This window comes from Dromiciops gliroides, chromosome 2 (assembly GCF_019393635.1).
Source record: "Dromiciops gliroides isolate mDroGli1 chromosome 2, mDroGli1.pri, whole genome shotgun sequence".
In the NCBI taxonomy this organism is placed as follows: domain Eukaryota; kingdom Metazoa; phylum Chordata; class Mammalia; order Microbiotheria; family Microbiotheriidae; genus Dromiciops; species Dromiciops gliroides.
In genome coordinates this window covers 431,618,050-431,641,916 of record NC_057862.1, presented here as the reverse complement: position 1 = coordinate 431,641,916, position 23,867 = coordinate 431,618,050, and the positions used below count along the sequence as shown (strand labels likewise).

Genomic DNA, 23,867 nt, shown 5'->3' with positions numbered 1-23,867 from the left:
TGCCTATTCTAATTCCTTTAATTCCTTTCTCTTCTCTGATTGCTAAAGCTAACATTTCTAGGACAATATTAAATAATAGGGGTGATAATGGACATCCCTGTTTCACCCCTGATCTTATTGGGAAGGCCTCTAATTTATCTCCATTGCATATAATACTTGCTGATGGCTTTAGGTAGATACTGTTTATTATTCTAAGGAAAGCTCCCCCTATTCCTAAAGTCTCCAGTGTTTTTATTAGGAATGGGTGTTGTACTTTGTCAAAAGCTTTCTCTGCATCTATTGAGATAATCATATGATTTTGGTTGGTTTTCTTATTGATGTGGTTAATTATGTTAATAGTTTTCCTAATGTTGAACCAGCCCTGCATTCCTGGTATAAATCCCACCTGGTCATAGTGTATTATCCTGGTGATCACTTGCTGTAATCTCCTTGCTAATATCTTATTTAAGATTTTAGCATCAATATTCATTAGGGAAATTGGTCTATAATTTTCTTTCTCTTTTTTTTGCTTTACCTGGTTTTGGTATCACCACCATATTTGTGTCATAAAACGAATTTGGTAGAACTCCTTCTTCACCTATTTTTTCCAAATAATTTGTATAATATTGGAATTAATTGTTCTTAAATGTTTGATAAAATTCACCTGTAAACCCATCTGGCCCTGGGGATTTTTTCTTAGGGAGTTCATTAATGGCTTGTTCAATTTCTTTTTCTAATATGGGTTTATTTAAGGATTTTATTTCTTCTTCAGTTAACCTGGGCAGTTTGTATTTTTGTAAATATTCATCCATTTCATTTAGATTGTCAAATTTATTGGCATACAGTTGGGCAAAATAGTTCCTAATTATTGATTTAATTTCCACTTCATTGGTGGTAACATCACCCTTTTCATTTTTGATACTGGTAATTTGGTTTTCTTCTTTCTTTTTTTTAATCAAATTAACCAATATTTTATCTATTTTATTGTTTTTTTCATAAAACCAGCTCTTAGTTTTATTGAATAATTCTATAGTTTTTTTGCTTTCAATCTTATTAATTTCTCCTTTAATTTTCAGGATCTCTAATTTAGTGTCTAATTGGGGATTTCTAATTTGTTCTTTTTCTAGCTTTTTAAGTTGCATGCCCAATTCATTAATCTCCTCTTTCTCTTTTTTATTCATGTAAACATTTAGAGCTATAAATTTTCCCCTAAGAACTGCTTTGGCTGCATCCCATAGATTTTGGTATGTTGTCTCATTATTGTCATTCTCTTGGATATAGTTATTTATTTATTTATTTATTTATCTATTTATCTATCTATCTATTTATTTATTTATTTTAGTGAGGCAATTGGGGTTAAGTGACTTGCCCAGGGTCACACAGCTAGTAAGTGTTAAGTGTCTGAGGCTGGATTTGAACTCAGGTACTCCTGCATCCAGGGCCAGTGCTCTATCTACTGTGCCACCTAGCTGCCCCCTTGGATATAGTTATTGATTGTTTCTATGATTTCTTGTTTGGTCCATTCATTCTTTAGAATGAAATTATTTAGTTTCCAATTGATTTTCATTCTATTTTTCCCTGGCTCTTTCTTACATGTAATTTTTATTGCATCGTGATCTGAAAAGGATGCATTTACTATTTCTGCCTTTCTACATTTGACTATGATGTTTTTGTGCCCTAATACATGGTCAATTTTTGAAAATGTGCCATGTACTGCTGAGAAAAAGGTATATTCCTTTCTATCCCCATTCAATTTTCTCCAGACATCTATCATGTCTAACTTTTCTAGTAATCTATTCACCTCTTTCACTTCTTTCTTATTTATTTTTCGACTAGATTTATCTAATTCTGAGAGGGGGAGATTCAGATCCCCCACTAGTATAGTATTACTGTCTAATTCCTCTTGTAACTCATTTAACTTCTCCTCTAAGAACTTGGATGCTATACCACTTGGCGCATACATATTTAATATTGATATTACTTCATTATCTATAGTACCTTTAAGCAAGATGTAATTGCCTTCCTTATCTCTTTTAATGAGATCTATTTTTGCCTGCACTTTGTCTGAGATAAGGATTGCTACCCCTGCTTTTTTTACTTTAGCTGAGGCATAATATATTCTGCTCCAGCCTTTTACCTTTACTCTGTGTGTATCTCTCTGCTTCAAATGTGTTTCTTGTAAACAGCATATTGTAGGATTCTGGTTTTTAATCCACTCTGCAATTCCCTTCCATTTTATAGCAGAGTTCATCCCATTCACATTCACAGTTATTATTACTGACTGTCTATTCCCCTCCATTCTATTTACCCCCTTTGTACTTTCCCCCCCTTCTTTCACCCTATTCCTCCTCACCGACATTTTACTTCTTACCCTTACCCCAATATGCCCTCCCTTTTTATCACCCCTCTCTCTTTTCTTTACCCTTTTCTCCCTTGCTTTTGTCCTCCCTTCTTTCAGTCCCCCACCCTTTCCCTTCCCCTTTTGATTCCCTAAAGAATGAGTTAAGTTTCTTTATCCCAATGAACGTATGTTATTCCCTCTTTGAATCAAATCTAATGAGAATAAGGTTGAAACAATGTTCCCCCCTCCTTTCTTTCCCTCTATTGTAATAGGGTTTTTTATCACCTCTTCATATGATATAATTCATCCCATTCCACCTCCCCTTTCCTCTCCTCCCCATAGACTCGCTTTTTAACCCCTTAATTCTTTTTTGTATCATCACATCAAAGACAATTTATATTTATACCCTGTATGTGAAGTCCTTCTCTCTGCCCAAATACAATTACAATTCTTAATGTATAAGGTATTTTATTTTTTCTGTTACATGTAAAGATAGTTCTCAACTTTTGTTTATACAAGCTTTACAATTTCAGATTTTTCTCCCTCCCTCCCCTCCCTCCCCCCCTCCCCTAGACAGCAGGTAATCTGATATAGGTTATATCTATATATCTCTATACATATACATATAGATATAGATATATACACACACACATATATATATACACATAATAACACAAATACAATTACAATTCTTAAGAGTTATGAGTATTATCTTCCTATCAGTTCCTTTTTTCCCCCCTCTGTTTAACTTTTTAAACTTCTCTTGAGTCTTGTATGTTGAGATCAAATTTTCTATTCAGTTCTGGTCTTTTCACCAGGAAAGATTGAAAGTCCCCAATGTCATTAAATGTCCATCTTTTCCCCTGAAAGAAAATGCACATTTTTGCTGGGTAATAGATTCTTGGCTGCAATCCAAGCTCCTTTGCCTTCCGGAATATCGTATTCCAAGCCTTGCAGTCCTTTAATGTTGAAGCTGCCAGGTCCTGATCATTGCTTTTTGAACAGAAATCCATTTCCTTCTTTTAAAAAAATATATTTTTTTTTATTTTGACACAGGAGACATCCCAACAAACAAACTTCTCATTTATATTAGCCCCAGACAACTGAGCACAATGGCTTCAATGGTTGAGTATAACTGATAATACAGATCCCTTTCTACTTTTTGCAGTTTTATATTTGTTAACCTAGAGGATGGTCGTATCCTTCAAATTTAATAATTTGGCACCATTGTTTTCCATTGAATTTGACCTGAGTTTTGCGGCTGTTTAATGTTGTCTTCATTCACATTGTTTTAGTGATTGTTCTTTGCTTCTGTCTCCTTTATCCTGTACCACTTATATAAGTAAGTCTTCTTGTGTTTTCCAGAATTCTTCATAGTCCTCCTTCCTTGTGGCCCCAAATCCATTTTAATACCAATCTAAGTCGATCTCAGTTCATAACAGAAAGCCTTGGCTTCAGCAATCCAAAATACATGACTTTCCTTCTGAACTCAAGCCAAGCAGAGATGGTTTTGAGGCTTAGATGATGTTTTTGGTCATTTACATCTCTTTTCCATTCTATCCATCTGAATGATGGGAAATTGGCTGTAGGTAAGTACAGGGCCTCTCAAAGAGGTTTAAGGAACTGTTGGGGGCGGGGGGCGGTTTAGGGCCTTGGGTTCAGTAGGCAAGGAGGGCTATGAGCCCTCTGTATCTGTGTTGTCACTTCCTGTGGTGTTTTCCCAGTCCACTTCTCCCTGCCGGCTGCTCTGGTGAACCTTTCTTTGTGCCCATTTCCTGTGAAAGTGAGAAATGAGTACAAGAGTAAGAACACATCCCTGGGATTCATTGAGAGTTTGAACCACCAATAAGGACTGATGGTAACTCAACGGGGGAAGAGGGGGGAGCAAATTGTAAGTTGATTTATAACTCAACCCCCTCATTTTACAGATAGAGGGGCCCAGAGGCCCAGAGGAGCCTAGTATTTGCTCAAGTTCACATGGGCAGGAACTTATAAGGAGCATTTAAAACCCAAATGCATGGCACCCTCCTTGCTTTGAATCAGGTCAGTCTTACCTACGATAGTTCTCAAAGCTTTCTTTGATACGGCGCCGCTCCTTCTCTTGGGGATCCCCATTGCTCAACCCACCTCCCTAAAAAGAGAAAAGAATAAGGTGGAAGTAAGTGCAAATGAGCTGGGTCTGGGTTAAAGACTGGCACCATTACTCATTTTTTTTCTTTTTCTTTTTTCTTTTTTTGCAGGGCAATGAGGGTTAAGTGACTTGCCCAGGGTCACACAGCTAGTAAGTGTCAAGTGTCTGAGGTCAGATTTGAACTCAGGTCTTCCTGAATCCAGAATTGGTGCTTTATCCACGGTGCCACCTTGCTGCCTGGCACCATTACTCATGGTGGAAAATACCCTCCACATCTAGAAAAAAGAACTGTGGAATCTGGTTGCAGATTGAAGCATACTGTTTCTACTTTTTTTTTTTTTGAGTTTTTTTTTCCTTTTGTTCTGATTCTTCTTTTACAACATGACTAATACAGAAATATGTTTAATGTGATTATACATATATAACCTATATCAGATTGCTTGCTGTCTTGGGGAGGAGGGAAGAAAGGGAGGAAGGGAAAAAAATTTGGAACTTGAAATCTTAGAAAAAACAAATGTTGGAAACTAAAAAAAACAAAAATCAAAAAACAAAAACCTTACCCTTTATCAAATAGCTGACAATACAAAACCAGGTGGCTTGAATTAGCTATCAGAAGTTTGCTATCATTCATAAATTAACAGGCAATAAATCCCTATGCAGACTTCAAAATATCCTTGAGAATTCAACAAATAAACTATTGTGGAACCAAAAAAGAAAGAAAGAAAGAAAAGAAAAGAAAAGAAAAGAAAAGAAAAGAAAAGAAAAGAAAATGACTGGCACCATTTCAATGAGTCTAGAATGAGGATAGTTTGGCTTCTACCTTTTTTCTCTTTTTCTTGCCCTCCTCTAGTTCCCCTCCCATAGTCTATTGTTCCAGCTGAGCTCAGCTCAGACAAGTTGGTCAGAGAAAGAATTCTAAAGACTTAAAAAAAAAACCAACCAAAACAATCATTTATTAAGCACCTACTGTGTGCCAGGCACTGTGCCAAGCACTTTACAAATACTAACTCATTTGATCCTCACAACAACCCTGGGAGGTAGGTGCTATTATTATCCCCATTTTACAGAGGAGGAAACAGGCAGGTAGTCATACAGATAGTGTGTGAGGCTGGATTTGAACCCAGATCTTCCTGACTCCAAGTCCAGAGCTCTCTGTACATTGTACCACTCTAACAATAAAAATTTAAAAGTTGCGTTATTCTCCTTAACAAATACTTAGGAAGCAGTACCAAAGGGCATGACCCTGTTCATTGGATCTGGAAGGGGCCCTAGAGGCCATGCAGGCAACCCCCTCATTTTAGGCAAACGACTTGCCCATGTTCAATCCATTACTTCAGTCAGCTTATAATCACAATCATAAGCACACATAAGCACAAGCACAAACATATGCACATGAACACAGACCATGAGTGCGGATGTAAATATTTCCAACATGTGTCCATAAAGACCCCAAACTGCACACACCAACACATGTGTACACAAAAGCACAATCTCACACGTGTGCCAATGTATACACAACAATCACACATGTGAGCTGAGATCCACTCCAGGGGGAAGCTGACATCAAACACAAGACATTTAGTTTGATTCACCTAGGGGTCATTCAGTTTTGCTTACATTTTGGGCCAGAAAAAGCTTCTCCTTTGTGGTGGCAAAGGGCTGTTCTAGGAGGCTCTCCTTAGCTGAATGATCTGAAACATACAATGGGTCCCACACTCTCATTAGTCCATGGGACTAGGCATGAAATGCAGTAAGCTTCATCCGCACTCCCAATCTCCTTCCTACCAGCAAGCCAGATATAACAGAATGATATTTATAATAGTGAAAATTTAAAAGAGTTACCTCATTCGATACTTACAAAACCCTTGGGAGGAGGAAGTAAGTATTATTATTATTCCCATTTTACAGATAAGGAAACTGAGGCTGAGAGAGGACAAGTGACTTATCCAAGGTCAAGTAACTTAGTAAGTATCTGAGAAAGGATTTGAATTCGGGTTTTCCTGACTTCAAGTCCAATCTCTATTCACTACACCACGGAGTTGCCTCTATTCCTCAAAGGGTTCAAAGACAGAGGGAAAGGATCCCTGTAAATATTCGTAGCAGTACTTTTAGTTTGTAATAGCAAAGAACTGGAATCAAGGCACTGTGGGTAGAAAGCAAGCCTTGGAGTTAGAAAAGACCCGGGTTTCAGTCCAGCTGTGGGACCAAGGACCAGGATTTGGCCTCTCGGTGCTCAGGAAACAATGTAAGACTCTCAGTCACCGAGCTGCTGCCGATCTCCATTGGTAAGAGGGAGTTTCCCACCTGGGAGTTACTTATACCAGTGGAATCACGACTCTGGTGGAAAAAGAAGAAAATGCTAAATTCATCAAGTTGTTGTACTGAAGACATAAAATGAGATGTACCTTTGCTGACACAGTCAACAGGTCGATTTGTTTTTGCTTGACTTGACTTATTTGTTACAAAGAAGGTTTCAGGAGGTGAGGAGTTAGTGGGAAGGGAAAGATACCCTCCAAAAAGAAAATACTATCAATAATACATTAAAAATAAACAGAAAAAAATGTTTTTAATAAAACTATACAGAAGGAACAAAAAGAAGTTCAGAAGGAGACCCAAACAGGATAGTTTTATGACTACCTTGTTCAATTTCATCTGTCCTTTCTGACAATGAGCTAGGCAATGACTAGAGTGCTGGGCTGGGCTCAAAACCCTGAGTTCAACTCCAGCCTCAAACACTTACTAGTTGTGTGACCCCGGGGCAAGCCATTTAACCTCTGTTTATCTCAGCTTTCTGAATTATAAAAATGGGGATAATGATAGTACCTACCCTTCAGGGTTGTTGTGAAGATCAAATGAGATATTCATGCAGTGCTTAGCACAGGGCCCGCAAATAGCAAGTACTATGTAAACATGTTTTTTTTTTCTTTTTAAAACTGTACAGAAGTTCACTGGTTCTTATACAGGCTGTGCTGTTCAATTCTGTGACTGCTTCCATTTTTTCCTCAAACCCTCCTGCTCTGACCAGAACAGTCCAGTTGTTGTAGGAAGAAGTAAAACTCAGTTCCTGTCTGGTTCCCCTCCCAGACACAGCTGAGTAACAGCTGACCAGCCACTTACCCTCACATGGGCATTTCTCTTTTTGACACCTTCACTTTGTGTGGGGAGTAATGTGAATGGTTCCCCTTTTAACTCTTCTCTCTTTAGAAATCAGAGTCAAGGTCACACATGGACATATATGTGAAATCGGGGAAATTGGTTTACATGCCTTTGCTACTTCCCACCACCACCCACCCTCAGTTGGGCCAGGATTGAAAGAGTATGTCAAAGTCATAATAAAAGTGAAAGTGACTGATAGTAGCAACTTGGCCACTTCTCCCTCTTTGCAGTAATTAATTGTATTTGAATCAGGTTTTCAATGTCTTAACCCAAAGGAGTGACTCTAATGGTAGTATTTTAGGCATCAGTGACAGGCTGGTAGGGGAATGAGAAGGAAGGGATTGGTTTACGGAGAGTCCTAAGTTATTTCAGTTCATACTACATTACCAATTCTACCTAAATATAAATCTGGCTCTCCCAGAGTCTCCCAAGGTGATTCTTTAATGACATAGGAGGACCACAGCATTTTTTTTTTTTTGGCGAGGCAATTGGTAAGTGACTTGCCCAGGATCACACAGCTAGTAAGTGTCAAGTGTCTGAGGCCGGATTTGAACTCAGGTCCTCCTGAATCCAGGGCCAGTGCTCTGTCACTGCACCACCTAGCTGCCCCAACCACAGGATTTAAGGTAAAAGAGACCTTAGACAGAGATCCTTTAGTCCAACTCTCTCATTTTACTCATTAAGGAAACTGAGTCCCAGATTAAGTTACTTGCCCAAAGACAAACAGGCAGTAGGCATCAGAATGGGATTTGAACACCCAGGTCCACTGACTACAGAATTAGTGCCCTTTCCACTGCACCACCCTGTCAGGGAGTCCAAGTGTCGAGATGGGCTCACTTTTGTCGGAAAGCTGCGCATCCTCTTCCAGGTCCCTGGGAAGAGTTAACTTTGGGAAAGAGACAAACAGCTTAGTTTAGACTTCAATACTGGCCCTCAGCCATAACCCCAAACTGGAATTCAATCATTTCCACCAACTTTGTCCCCTTTCAGGCTCTCTCCAAGGTATGCCTCCCACCAAACCCACTGATGCCTTTGAGGCCCTCCCAAATGAGATGTAACCAACCCCCAGGAATGTGAAAAAGGGGTTCCAAGAGGGAAGCAGAATCCTGCTAGACCTTCACTTCTCCTTTTATCTCATGTAGGGAGTGAGGCCTCCAATAGACCTTTTCAGACAATCCTTAACTCCCTTTCTGCTCCCCTACCTCCCCTCACCCTTGGCATCCAATGGACCATCATGATAGGGAGCTTTCTTTTTTTGAGAATGGGACAAAAATCATAGCCCCTTAGGGTTCCAAAACTTGTCCCTTCTACATTTCTGCCAGTCTGGCCCCAGCCTCCAAACTTCCCACTTTCTGCTTTGAAAAGGGCTTTCTCACATGACCTTCCTCAATTCCCCCAACATCCCCAGGAGGTACAGAGTACCCAGGCTTAGAGTTAATGTGAAATAATGGAGAGAACCTTAGACTTGGAGCCAGCAGAGACCTGGGTTTCAATTCTGGCTTTGACATTTATAGTGGTGTCTTAAAAACGATAGACCCTTAAATCTTTGTTAAATCAAACTGAATTCTAAGCTGTGTAATCATGGAAAAGATATTTCATCTCTCTAATCCTCAATTTTCTCATTTGCAAAATGGTAATAATAATAATAATATTTACACCACCCACCTCATGCATAAGTGCTATGGAAATGTGTTGTTGCTATTACTCTAAAGGAGAAATGGAAGGCCCAAAGTCACATAGCTGTTAAATGGCAGAGTTGGAACCAGTATCCAGGTCTCCTTCTGACTCTAAAATCCTTGCTTTTTATATAACAGTCACTGCCCTGTTCTTTTGGGCCAATAATCAGACACTGGATAAGCCATCAACAGATCTCTTTAGAGCTCAACCCCAGCAGTGAGGAAGGAGAAAGGTGGCTCCCAACTGGCTCTGGGTCTACGCAAAGCTGTGGGTCTGGTGAGGAAGGAAAGGGTGATGCTCAGAATCAAACAAATGATGACACTCACCTCCTGAGAATTCCTGGGGGAGCTGTCATCCAAATCTGAACTCTGGGTCACAAGAAAAGAGAGAAAGCTTGTCAGGGCCTTTATCTCTCCTGGATAGGGGCTCATTGTGTAAGGAGGGGGTGGTAGACAAGACAGTTGTTCTGGGACAGCAGACAGCATGATGGGGCAGGGACTACAGCGGCAAACCATGCACAGACATCCTCAAAAACCATAAAAAAAAAAAAGGAAGGGAAGAAGAAAGAAAATACTGCCCACACAGTATTCCTAATTATGCAGTTGGTTGGGGGTTCTTAACCTGTGGACCATGAATTTGGCTTTTAAAAAATATTTTGATAATTGAATTTCAATAGAATTGGCTTCTTTAGTGATCCTATGTATTTTAGTTAACTCATTTAAAAACAGTTTAATACGTTTAAAAACGTGTTGCCTTATCTCCCACAATTCATGGTCATGTACCCTCTACTCAGTTACATATGTACCACTTCTATGTTCAAGAATTCTGAAATCTCCTTATCTGACCATAATCTGTTGGTTTTTCACTCTTCTTCTGCTTTCCCTTACACAACCCTACTCTTCTTCCGCATCATGAGGAGTAAAGGAGAGGGATCCCCACCCCCACCCCCAACCTAACTTCCCTTTTACCGTGAAGAGCAACATCATTCAGTCTCTCAGGTTCTCAACCTCAATGACAATCCTGGATTCCTTATTATCTCTCACCCCCCATATCTAAGACCTGTTGATTTTACCTTTGCAACATCTCTCATATATGCCCCACTCTCTTCTCTGACATTGCCACCACCCTAGTACAGGCCCTTATTACCTCACACCTGGACTATTCTATAGGATGCTGGTGGGTCTTCCTGCCTTGAGTCTCTCCCCATTCCAATCCATCCTCCATTCAGCCACTAGTGATTTTTCTAAAGCATAAGTCTATGTCACTGTCTCTGTCTGTCTGTCTCTCTTTTACTCTGTTTCTCTCTCCCTCTCTCTGTCACAGACACAGACACAGACACAGACACAGACACACACACACACACGTAAATTGCAGTGGCTCCCTATTGCTTCTTCCAGGATCAAATATAAAAATGCTTTGTTTGGCATTCCATGGCCTTCATAACCTAGCCCCTTCCTTCTGTTCCAGTCTTCTTATGCCTTACTCCCCAACAAATACTCTTCAATCGGATGACACCAGCCTCCTGACTGTTCCAGAAACAAGACGTCCCTTCCCTTGATCCAAGGCTTTTTCCTCTGACTGCAACACTTTCTCTCTTCTCCTCTGACTACTGACTTCCCTGGCTTCCTTTAAGTTCCAACTAAAATCATACCTTCTACATGAAGATAACCATACCTCCTCTTAATTCCAGTGCCTTTCCTCTGTTAATTATTTCCTATTCATCCTTCATAGAGCTTGTTTTGTATATGTTTGTTTGCATGCTGACTTTCCCACTAGACTATAAATTTCACCAGGGCAGGAGCTGTCTTTTACCACTTTTTGCAACCTCACTGCTTGGCACTGTGCCTAAAATGTAGTAGGTCTTAACAACTATTGATTGATTGATTGATTGAATAACCTCTATTAATTCCCAATTCTTTCTATCCTTTAAAACTCCCAGTTTAAGTCCTAACTCTGATCTCCCACTTAATCATACCCCTCCCTATTGTTCCCTTATTCTGTTTACACATTCACTGAGAGCCAGCTTTGTGTGTTGTTTCTCTTGTAAGTCAGTTTTATCGTCCCTACTCTACTATAAGCTTCTCCCTACAGTTTTCCCTTCTCTCTCTCAGTGACTAACACTGAGCTGGGCTCCTAGAAGACCGTGGTATAGGGGTCGAAGCCTTCACATTAAACTGTTGATGAAGTACTCACTATATTCCAAGCTGGAGATACAAAGAAAGGCAAAAGGGCAAAAAAACGTCCCTAGCCCCAAGGAGTTTACAATACTACTGGGGAAGATAACATAGAAATGACTAGATTTGTACAAGAGAAATCAACAAAATCTTAGAGGAGAAGGCCCAGGGAGCTGGGAGGAGTGGGGGGAAGGGGCTGAGAAGAGGAAGGGTCAGGAAGGCTTCCTAATGGTAATGTTTCAACTGAGTCTCGAAGGAAGCCAGGAATGTCACAAGATGAGGAGGAAAATCTTTTTAGGCAGAGGAGTAGCCAGTGCAAAGGCAGGGAGGCAGGATATGGTGTCATGTGTGAGGAACATCAAGTTGGCTGACATCACTATTGGTTTGTAGAGTGGGAGGGGAACAAAGTGTGAGGACACTAGGAAGATAGGATAGCATCCGGTGGTGAAGAGCCTTGAATTCCAAAGAGAGGACTTTATCTTTGATTCTGGAGGTAGGTTATTGAGGAAATAAGAGTTATATAAACAGAGCCATGGCTGAGGAAGATCACTTGGGTGATGGATGTGGTAGGTGAACTAAAGTGGGGAAATTGGAGGCAGGAAGTCAAATTAGAAGGCTTATATAATAGGCCAGTTAAGAGGTGTTGAGGGCCTGAACTACATTTGTCTCAAAAAGTCTTAGAACATCAGTTGTAAAATGAATTAGACCAACCTCTCCATTTATCAATGAGGAAACTGAGATTCCCAGAGGGGCGGTGGCTTGCCAAGGTCATAGGTAAGTCAGTAGCAGAGCCAGAAGCAGAACCCAGGTCTCCTGACTCTCTAAGAAGTGGCCTTAGTCACGACTGACTGATAAAAAGTGGCCCACAGAGGAAACAGAATCGAAAGAGGTAATAAGATAACAGCCCACTCCCTGGCCTTCGGGAGAGAGCATAATTACATCCACTGGGTCTGGAGGGAGAAGTGTCTCAATGGTCCTGGGAGCCCCGACTCTAATCATTCTCCCCAGTTAAAACGTACCAGAATAGGTGTCTCCGACTGTAGCCGCTTTAGCTTGCTCTCCATAGAGAGCAACTGCCCTTCTTTCTTAAACAGCTGTAACTGCAGCTCATCATACTTTTCGCCCAACTCCCGGATCTGCTTCCGGAGCTCATCCTTCTCCTTCAGACTATTCGAATACTGCAGGTGGAATTCCTCCCTTGTCATGATAGCCTAGAGTGGGAAGGGCCATGTAAAGAAAAGCTGGACTGCAACCCCTCAGGGAGAGACGTCCCAGTTCCCCAGTGCTCCAGAGTTCTTAATCCCACAGGAGGTATAGCAGCTGCCTAAATGTATGCTGAACTCTGGGGCCTGATAAAGACTGTGGGATGGGGCAGCTAAGTGGCGCAGTGGATAGAGCACTGGCCCTGGAGTCAGGAGGACCTGAGTTCAAATTTGACCTCAGGCACTTGACACTTACTAGCTGTGTGACCCTGGGCAAGTCACTTAACCCCAATTGCCTCACTAAAAACAAAAACAAAAAGACTGTGGGACACAAGCACAGAGATAGGCCTCAGGGACCAACTTCCCTAAGTGACAACACTGTGGCTAAATTTTGTTATTGTTTCAGTTGTGATTCAGTCCAATTCTTCATGACCCCTTTCAAGTTTTTCTTCATAAAGACACTGGAGTCATTTGCCATTTCCTTCCCCAGGTCATTTTACAGATGAGGAAACTGAGGCAAACAAGATTAGGTGACTTGCCCAGCTAGTAAGTGTCTGAAGCTGGATTTGAACTCACAAAGAGAAGTCTCCCTGACTCCAGGCCTGGTACTCTATTCACAGGGTCACCCAGCTGCCTTGTGGCATTATATGGAAGGTAGTGAAGATAAAAGCACTAGCTCCAGTCTGAGAGCCAAGGTTCAAATCCTGCCTCTGGCACTTTATAACTCTGTGATGCTGGGCATGTCCCAACCTCCCTAGTCTTTAATTTCTCCACATATAAAATGAGGAAGTTGAACTAGATGTCCTCTGAGGTTCCTTCTGGCTCTAGTATTTGTTGTGATAATAGCTTTTTATAAAAGGGATGAAGGATACCAGAATTGGAAGGAAAGCCAATAATTTCAGCCCTTTCATCATATACACGGGGGAACTAGACCCAAAGAAGGGGAAATGACTTTTCCAAGATTACAAAGCCTGAGTGATACAAGAACCCAGGTCTCCTGGATCAACATCCATTATTATTTGGATTGCTCCTCCCTCACTCCCTCTTCTCACGAAACAGGAAATCTTCCCAATCTCAGACAGATGCAAAAAGTCACGGAGTCACAGTATGAGAGTTGGAAGGGGCCTTAGAGGTCACCTCATCCTTCAACCACCACAACTCACACACAAGGAAAGTGACTTGCCCAAGCTCACACAGGGGAGTGGCAGACCCAGGATTCTGATTCCAACTCCACAACTCTTCCCCTTTCATTACCTAATCCTCCCAGTGGTCAAAGCCCTCTGCACATTGCAGGCTGCAGGCTGGGGGCGGGTGGTGGAGGAGGAATCTGGCCTAAGCCCACTCCGCCTAGAAGAACCCCCCCAAAGCCATGCCAGAGATGGGGTGCTCCTGCAAAGGAGGCCACGCGCCTCACTTGTCTCACTGAAAACTTAGCCTGACCTCCCTCTGGTGTTTCTCTGATCATATCACGTAGTAGCTGGGAGCACCAGCTTCATTTCTTCTACCGGCACGCTCGGGTGTTGTCGGCTGCCAAGTGGCAGGCCGAGTGGTCTGCCTGCACATACCTGGTCCCTTTCTATAGCTACTTCCTCCATCTGCTGCAAGATAGCTTCAATGCGTTCTTTGTACATCTTCGAATCCTTGCGCAGGGCCATGCCCTGCAGCTCAAACATCTCCTTCTCTTCTATACTCTAAGGAGAAAGGGGAAGTCATTAGCATCCGTGAGATTCCAGCCCAACTTCTTCCCCACACTCTGTCCCTACCCCAACAATTCTGTAAGAAGGTAGGTGGTATCATTCCCAGAAGTAGCGTGACAGATCAGATTAAGGAAGGGAAAATGAGAAGTAAGAACAGGAAAAGGAAGGGGGCAGAGGGGAGGGGGTAATGAGGGAGGGGAGGGAAATAAGCTTGGTTTGTAAGAAGTGCTTTAGGGGCAGCTAGGTGGCACAGTGGATAGAGCACTGGCCCTGGAGTCAGGAGTACCTGAGCTCAAATCCGACCTCAGACACTTAATACTTACTAGCTGTGTGACCCTGGGCAAGTCACTTAACCCCAATTGCCTCACTAAAACAGAAAAAGAAAAAGAAGAGTAGGTAGCCATTGTCACCTACTTTTTATTGATTTGAGATAGGTCCAGAAAGGCCCTATACCCATAAGGATTCTCCCTACCTCAACCTGTCCCAGTGCCTGAAGCCCCACCATTAGTACTTCATTCCACAGGCATTCAGCACTGACCTCTTCTGACTCCTCTTTTAAGATGCAAATCCCCCTGCAAAGGGTCATACATTCAGTCCCTCATATTTCAGTAAGAAGGAGTTTGTCATATCACTATCCTGTGAGGAGTAAGAGGAAAGAAAGAGGAAAAAAGAGCAGCAGGACAGGAGAAAAGTATGTAGAGATGAGTTTTAAGGGTACCAAAGACAAATAATGGGTATCAGAGTGCTCTGAAGAGCTAAAAGAGCTGATATAAATTATGTTTTTTGTTTATATTTTATTAAATATATAACATATGTATAGGATTTTATATGTTATATTTTGCATTAACTATATTATTAAATATATCAAGCATATTATTGTTAAATACAATGTGTTAAATATATTGAATGTATTATAAGTTAATATAGTATTGATATAACATATTAAATATATTATTAATATTATATACAACATATCATTATTTATAATTATAATACGATGGTATAACTACACATCATATTAATATCAAATATATGTTAAGTATATTATTAAATGTTTATGTTTACTTGATGATTTATATATTTATATTTACTTGATGAATTCTATTATATTTTAATACACGGAAATACAAATTATTTTATTATTTTGCCTAGTGTCCCTTGTCTGTTGACAAAGTAAACTAATGAGTTAGACTTGAATAGGTCAGAGAAGTGCAATGGGATATAGAGACATGATGGGATGTGAGCAAACAAGAAAGAACAGAGGTGGGCAGCTAGGTGGCACAGTGGATAGAACACCGGCCCTGGATTCAGGAGGGCCTGAGTTCAAATCCAGCCTCAGACCCTTGACACTTGCTAGCTGTGTGACCCTGGGCAAGTCACTTAACCCCAATTGACTCACCAAAAAAAAAAAAAAGAAAGAAAGAACAGAGGAGAATGTGAAGCTGTGACATCGAACCCAGCTCTTCTCCAAGCACTTCCCTCTCTCCCAACGCACACAGCTACTCACACAGCCTCAGAATGGAAAGGAATTTCACAGGGCAGCTCATTCAACCAACACTGGAAAGAATCTTTTCTACAACCTTCCCAACAAATGCTCATCAAGCCTCCACCCAAAACCCTCCAAGAAGAGAGAATCTCCTTCCAAAGTTGCATATAGGGCTTTGGATGCCTCTATTGGAAGCTTTTCCTCACATCAATTCTAAATCTGTCTCTTCAACTTCCAGCCTTTGCTCCCAATTCTTGGATCTTGAGAAGGTTCCGATGTGGTACAGGGCACTCAGGAGGCACCAACTACCCAACTGGCCCCAGGACTAGCCAAAGAGCTGCCCTCTGAGCAGTCAGGTCACCCACAGCTGAGCTCTGGGTCGGCCATTTTCAGGACAAGTGGCCAAGCTGTGGAGGTGATCCTGCTCTGAGGAGGACATAGCCTTATGCTCCAAGGCCTCAGCCAACCCACCTTGTTTCGAAGGGCCTCGGCTTGCCGTAGCTCCTTTCGTAGGTAGAAAATTGTGTTTTCCTTTTCCTGGTGATCCTTCAAAGCCTGCCTCCAGTCTTCCTCCAGAACCTGAATGTAAGCATTATTCTTGTCCCGCCTTCCTTCCTGAATGATGTGGGGGCCACCAAGGAAGAAACAGCTTAATAACCATAATAAACTGCATTTTAACAAATCCTTTGACATAAATAGCATAAATAGTATTGTCCCTATTTTGAAGAAACTGAGGCAGAGAGAAGGCGACTTGACTTGTCTGAGGTTATATAGATAGTGGTGGAGCCAGGTCCTAAGAATCAAGAATCTTAGATTTAGAGGTAGAAGACATTGGAAATCATCCAGTCCAATCCCTTCATTTTACAGAGAAGGAAACTGAGGCCCATAGAGATTCAATGACTTCTCCAGGATCGCAGAGGTAGTATGTGGCAGGATCAGGAACCCAGAACCCAGAACCTCTGACTCTACCAGTACTTTTTCCACTGAATCATGTTGCATGATCCCAAAACAAATAGACAGGTCCTGCCACCTACAAATACCTCCCTATACCTACCTACCCCAGTACATTAAACCCTACCATTAACGATTAATTTTTTTTCTGAATATTTATGTTATACCAACAGTGGCCTTCAGGTGTGAATAAGAGAGACTGAGGTGGTTGGGGGCAGAGAGGGAGGGAAAAGACTGTCTCCCTCAGGGGATAATGGGAAATGTGTCCTGAAAGGAGTCAAGAAGGAATCATCCCCAATGGCCTTTTCTTGTTTTTGTTTTTTAGTGAGGCAATTGGGGTTAAGTGACTTGCCCAGGGTCACACAGCTAGTAAGTGTTAAGTGTCTGAGGCCGGATTTGAACCCAGGTACTCCTGACTCCAGGGCCGGTGCTCTATCCACTGTGCCACCTAGCTGCCCCCCAATGGCCTTTTCTTGAACAAGGTAAGTGAGAAAGATGCAGCACATGAGCAACATGTCCTGAGCTTCAGACATTTACGGAAGACACCCAGGCCAAGCATCTTCTCACTTCCTACCTGCTTATACTCTGTTGGACTTTCTCATCATACCTCTGCAGTTGGTACCTTCTCCTTCTCTTTCCCTTTGCAGCTTCCTAAGGTGCATTGTCTTCCCCCATTAAGTTGTAAGTTCTTTGAAAGCAGGAACTTTCTTTTAGCATTTGTATCCCCAACTAGATAGCTCAGAGGATAGAGTGCTCAGCCTGGACTCAGGAAGACCTGAATTCAAATCTGGCCTCAGATACTTACTAGCTGTGTGACCCTGGGCAAGTCACTTAACCTTGTTTGCCTCAGTTTCCTCATCTGTAAATTGGGATGGAGAAGGAAATGGCAAGCCACTCCAGTATTTTTGTCAAGAAAACCCCAAATGGATTTACAAAGAGTCAGACGGCTGAAAAAAATGAAAAGTTTCCTTTGCACTTAGCAGTACTTGGTGTATAGTAGTAGCTTACTAAATGTTTATTAACTCATTGCTGTCTGGTAAGTGTATGGTTTTCTGGAGATCATAGGGTTTAGAGATGAAAGAACTGTTTGGAGCAGGGAAGGCATTTTTGTAGTCCAGGGTTGTATTTCCCAATCTTGAAAAAGGTCAATTTGTGAAAAGTAAACTGCCTCTTCTGCAATGCCTAGTCATCGCTAGGTGAGTGACAATGAGAGCAGAGATGGGAAAGACCCCAAGCACTAATTCTGCCAGCTTCACATGTTCATTATAGGGTATCAGAGTCTCTACCTTTCTGATTTCATGTTGCCGAAAGGATGCCTGGGGAACCCAGGGACATCATTCATTCATTCATTTGATAAACTTTTTTTTAAATCTTTTTTTTTTTTAAGTGAGGCAATTGGGGTTAAGTGACTTGCCCAGGGTCACACAGCTAGTAAGCATTAAGTGTCTGAGGCCAGATTTGAACTCAGGTACTCCTGACTCCAGGGCCGGTGCTCTATCCACTGCGCCATCTAGCTGCCCATTTGATAAACTTTTATTAAGCACCTGCTATGTGCTAAGCATCACGCTAAGCACTGGGGTGCAAAAAAAAAAAGGCAAAAGATAGTGCCTGTCCTCAAGAAGCTTACAATCTAATGCACTGAAAAGTCATTCATTCATTTATTCATTCCAAGATACATTTGTTGTGTGGTCAAAGCACTAAACTTGGGTGGCAGAAGATCTGGCTTTGATAGTGACTCTGACATTTCCTAGATGTGTGTACCTGGGCAAGTCATATCACATTTCTGAATTTCATTTTCCTTATCTGCAAAAAAAAGAGCTAAAAATACTTGCATTGCCCATCTGACAGGGATTTGAGAGAAATGCTTGGTCAACTTTAAAGCACCATCAAAACGTGAGTTGAGAAGTGAATACCATTATTATCATTTCTCTATTTAAGTCCATTCTGATGTCTCCTCATGGCTTGGACATCACCCTGGGTTCCTGAAGGCCACACCAGAAGAATGCAAGGTCTGGGAAGATATGTGAAACTGGGGAGGCTTTCAGTAAAGGCCCAGTAAAGGAACAAACACTTGTTCAAGACTTGTCACCAGAAGGTTGGCAGAAGGGTAGAGCTTTTTTGGTAGGAAGGGGAAGGGGTTTTAACAACTCAAAAATCATCTTCAAAGTCACAGAGAGGCAATGAGCTACATTAGTGGGTGAGGGCTACAGGAGTTAGGGTTAGGTCATGAAATCAAAAAGTCTTTGACATTAAAATAGGATGTAATAATAAAAATGATAATTTTTATTAATATTGTCAGGGATGTATGGGAAATATAAAAAAGAAGTATAAGACATGGTTCCTACCCTTAGGAGGCTTGTGATCTGTTTAACCCATTTGTGAAATGAGGCTTGGAGCTTTCAGGGGGATTCCAAACCTGTAATATTCTTTCTGCCTTTTTTTTTTTAATTCAATTTTATTTTATTTTTATGTCTTCTTTCTTTCTGTCCTGTCTCCTTTCCCCACTACTAAAACTGAGAGAGCAAGACAAATAAAACCCCTGTTCCAAAAATACAGTCAAGCAAAACAAATTGCCACATTGGCCATTTCCAAAAAAATATGTCTCAATCTGTGCTCTGAGTCTATCACTTCTCTATCAGGATGTGGGTGGTATGTTTTCATCACAAGTCCTCTGGAATTATGGTTAGTCATTGTGTTGATCCAAATTCCTAAGTCTGTCTTTGTAAAGACAGAATTGTTTGTCTTTGCAATATTGTTATTAAGTAAATGGTTCTGGTCCTGCTCATTTCACCTTGCATCAGTTCATACAAGTCTCCCCAAGCTTCTCTGAAACAATTTCCTTCATTATTTCTTACAGTATAAGAGTATTCCATCACATTCATATGGCAAAACTTGTTCAGGCATATCCCAACTGATGGGTACCCCCTCAGTTTCTACTTCTTTGTTACCACAAAAAGAGCTGCTCTAAATATTTTGTACACATGCGTATTCCCTCTACCTTGAAGATCATTTCCCCAGCCCCCTGGATGTCAGTGCAGCATTCTCCTAATCATTTTCAGAATGAGACTTGAACTCTTCAAGCCAGGTGGCTGACCTACCCTCAGGGAGTTCTCCAGTTCTTGGATCTTAGCTTGAAGAAGATTCTTCTCCTGCTGGATCTCCCACATAACCTCCTGACTTGGCCTCTGCTCCATGGCATGTCTGAGTTTCATTGTGTGCTTCCTCTCTACCTTGCAGTCATCCTCAGCCTTCATCAGGTTGTGTCTCAGTCGATCTATCTGCAGGAGGATCATTCAGCCCCATCAGATTCTTCCCACACCCTGCAGTTCACCTCCAGTTCTTGCTGGGTTTGTCTCTGCTCCCTGAGAGCTCAAAGGGGAAAAGACCCTCACCCACCTTATAAACCATTACATCTGCTTCCACCTTGGCTTTTACCCAGAAACAGTCGCCATTATGTCTCAACTGGGCTTGGAAGACTATTTGATGAGAGCATGTGAATTGGTATAGCTGGGATGAAAATTACCTATTGGCTAGGGAGCTATTCCACTTTCAAAGTGTCAGAGAGGGTCAAACCCCCTCCCCCCCACCCCAGGCAGGAAAAATGGGAAACAGACAAAAACACACATACACATTAAATCAAGATAGACTCAGAGACTGAGATATAGACACTAATAAATTAACTTATATTCAGAGGCAGACAAAAAGATATAGACCTAGAGAGACACAGAGACAAACAGACCCAGATCCAGAGAGATTCCGAGATGGACACAGAAACCGATCTAGGTCCAGAGGCAGAAATAAACCCCAATCTAGAGTTAGACAAACAGAAACAGAAAGACTGACAGTGAGAGACACACAGAGCCAGAACCAGAGGGTGACCCAGAGCCAGACAAAACCAACCCCAGAGAGAGCCAGAACATACAGTGGGCAGGAGATGGACGCACCTCGAGCTGAAGGTCGCGGTTCCTCATGAGCGCCATGTTTTTCTCCTCACTCTGCCTGGCATAGAGCATGGCCAAGTCGTAGTTCTCATCCTTGCACCTCTTGAGTTCGTGGCTAAAGGCCTCACATTCATCCTTCATCTTCTGTACCCGCTCCTGGTGCTTGCGCAGCATGCTGTCCTTCACCCGCATTTCCTTGATGAAGTCGTCCTTGGCACTCAGCATCACATTCAGGTCTTGCACCTTCTTCTGCAGCTTCATGACTTCATTCATGAGCAGCTGTGTCAGGCCTGACTCCCCAGAAGCATCTGTCCAGTCACAGGGATTGTCAAACACACAGCCATGTCCCTGTCGGTCCAAGCCTATCTCCCCACCCCATTCTACCTCTATTTTTCTGTCAATAGAGGCCCACACATGTACCCATTGTTCATAATTGTATATAGTTAACATGTTTTTCCTACTTAAGAGAAAACAAGGATGTAACACCCTCCTCAGAGGTTCAAGAATCAAGAATCAAGAATCAAGGCTGTTTTGGCTCCAGCTCCTCCCTCATGGAAAATCACTAATATAACAGCTTCCAAATCCTTCTCGATCCACCAGGAACAAGTGGACCTCATGTAGATCAGTGATGAAACACTTTCAATGGCTATACTGCCCAATTCAGAGATAGGAAAACAAGGCCCCACATGATCATCTCTATGATTTGATTTAGTAAGTATATGTCATTACTCTTTTCCAAAATGCTCAGAAAGTACAGTATTAGTTTAATGGTCAGAAGGCCTCAGTCCAAACCTCAACTGTAACAATAATTAGCAATGTGACTATGGGTATCCCAACCTCTTTGAACTACAATTTCTTCATCTGGAAAATGGGGATGTTATTACTTAGGATCTATCTACCTTATAAGGTTGTTGTAAGAAAAGTGCTTTAACATGGTGATTATGGAAATATGTTTTTCATGACTTCAGATGTATAGTGGGTATCATATTGCTAGCCTTCTCAATGGGTAGGGGAGGGAAAGAATTTGAAACTCAAAATTTTTAAAATGAATTTTTTTTGGTTTGGGTTTTATTTTTGTTTTTTTGGTGAGGCAATTGGGGTTAAGTGACTTGCCCAGGGTCACACAGCTAGTAAGTGTTAAGTGTCTGAGGCTGGATTTGAACTCAGGTCCTCCTGAATCCAGGGCAGGCGCTCTATCCACCGTGCCACCTAGCTGCCCCTAAAAATGAATTTTTAAAAGAAAGAAAAGTTCTTTATAAATCTTAAAGAACTATAGAAATGGGGAGGCTAGGTGGCACAGTGGATAAAGCACTGGCCCTGGATTCAGGAGTTCCTGAGTTTAAATCCGGCCTCAGACACTTGACACTTACTAGCTGTGTGACCTTAGGCAAGTCACTTAACCCCCACTGCCCCACCAAAAAAAAAAAAAAAAGAACTATAGAAATGGGAGCTATTAACATTGCCTGTCTTCATTCATTAGGAAAAAAAAAGACTCAAGATTCATATGTAAGGCAGCATTAATCTTCCAAACGCTGCTTCCCAAGGCAAGGTCCAAGGTATTTAAGTACATTTTGCAGAAGAGGAAACCCAAGCAAGGAAGGATTGGATGATTTGGGATGAGGTTGAGAATGGAATACTTGTCCACCTGATCAACTTTCTGAACTGCTGCTTAAGAATCTCCCCACCCCTGCCCCATCATGTGGATGCCCTAAAGAGTAACCCTACTTTGTTAGAAAACTCTCCGGATTATTCATGTCTTTAGACTCTTTCATTAGCACCACCACTGTTTCTACTACCCCAAGCTGAGCCAGCTCTCGGTCTGAACCAACCTTACCTATTATCATGGAGAAGACCCTGGTGGGCTCTTTCCCAGTGACCTTCTTATACAGCTGCGGGTAGTAAAGTTCCAGACTCTCCAGGAAGGCCACATAACCCTTGTGGCCAGTCCTTTGGAGGATGTCCAAAAGAACACCTAAGAACCAGAGAGAATTAGAAGTAAAACAGGAGGGGCAGCTAGGTGGCGCAGTGGATAAAGCACCGGCCCTGGATTCAGGAGTACCTGAGTTCAAATCCGGCCTCGGACACTTGACACTTACTAGCTGTGTGACCCTGGGCAAGTCACTTGCCCCGCCAAAAAAAAAAAGAAGTAAAACAGGAGACAACTTTGTTCCCCTTGGACGGGGCTGAGCTGTGTTCTGAGATGCTTGGTTTGGACTAGAAACCGTTCAAACCTGGGCACTTGAAACCCACAGTCCATCAACTGTCCTCTAGGAATGCTCCGTGGACACAAGTCTACATACATCTATTACATTTTCAGGGGAAGGTGATGCTTGGCACAGCTGATCTGTGCCAATGATCACAAGACGGCATGGGGATGGGTAGGGACCATTACAGGAGGGCGATACTGACCTACTTTCCTTTTCCGAATGACCAGGTTAGGATCATTGAGAACTTGTTCCTCATCATCCAGGTTAATAACCTTACACTGTCGGAGGTAAGGTGTGATCCTCGAAGGGTCAATGATGGAGATGAGCTTCACCCGGAAACTCTCGAGCATGTTCCAACACTCCTCATCATTTTCATAGTCTGACATGGTGGGGAAGATGACTTTCTGGGAAACACCCGCTGCCGCCACCGCTGCAAAGAACCAAACAGAAGCTGGACAAACCACCTGTGGACTGTTATGAAGAACTTCAAATCCTTTGCTGTTTTCATAATACTGTCCATTTCCCAAAGATCATAGAGGATTTGGAGGGATAAAGGGCCAAAGAGAAAATCTAACCAGCTTGTTCTCCTATTTTGCAGATGCGGAAAACTGAGACAGATATTGCCAAAGATACTCCCCAAAATGGTACATATCAGCAGAACAATAACTAAGAATTCTGGCTTCTGGGGCATATTCAGTTAAAGGAATAGGGACTAAGATGTAGTGATTCTTGTGCATGGTTAGGGTAATCTAACAGAGACAGAGGTCATGGAAAGTGAGGAGGATGAAGACATAGAAACCCTAGATGTTGGGAATTCCCTTGAGACAGTACCTGAGCCAGGTACTGAACTGGTTGGGAGTGGGTGGAGTGGGCATGTGGTCCCTAAATGGCAGCAAAAGGGTCTGAATAGGCTATAATGACCTTC

The 23,867-nt window shown here is 41.9% G+C and overlaps 1 protein-coding gene across 1 annotated transcript; it reads right to left on the bottom strand.

The window, feature by feature from the left end:
* Nucleotides 1-3,187: 3,187 nt before the first annotated feature.
* Nucleotides 3,188-23,344, bottom strand: CARD9 (caspase recruitment domain family member 9). The gene is made up of 12 exons (XM_043987821.1): nucleotides 23,145-23,344; nucleotides 22,570-22,707; nucleotides 20,739-21,043; nucleotides 19,893-20,072; nucleotides 16,315-16,458; nucleotides 14,226-14,351; nucleotides 12,478-12,669; nucleotides 9,611-9,652; nucleotides 8,445-8,493; nucleotides 6,069-6,142; nucleotides 4,375-4,451; nucleotides 3,188-4,095 (listed from the first exon to the last, which is right to left on the bottom strand). The coding sequence occupies exons 1-12, from the start codon at nucleotides 23,326-23,328 to the stop codon at nucleotides 3,996-3,998; spliced, it is 1,611 nt and encodes a 536-aa protein (XP_043843756.1). The 5' UTR covers nucleotides 23,329-23,344; the 3' UTR covers nucleotides 3,188-3,995.
* Nucleotides 23,345-23,867: the final 523 nt, after the last annotated feature.

Coding starts and splice junctions, on each gene's coding strand:
- CARD9 (XM_043987821.1), bottom strand. CDS start 23,328: ATGTCAGACTATGAAAATGATGAGGAGTGTTGGAACATGCTCGAGAGT. Junction 20,073..20,738: donor ACCGCGACCTTCAGCTCGAG/GTGCGTCCATCT, acceptor ATCCTCCTGCAG/ATAGATCGACTGAGACACAA. Junction 9,653..12,477: donor AGTCGGAGACACCTATTCTG/GTACGTTTTAAC, acceptor CTTGTGACCCAG/AGTTCAGATTTGGATGACAG.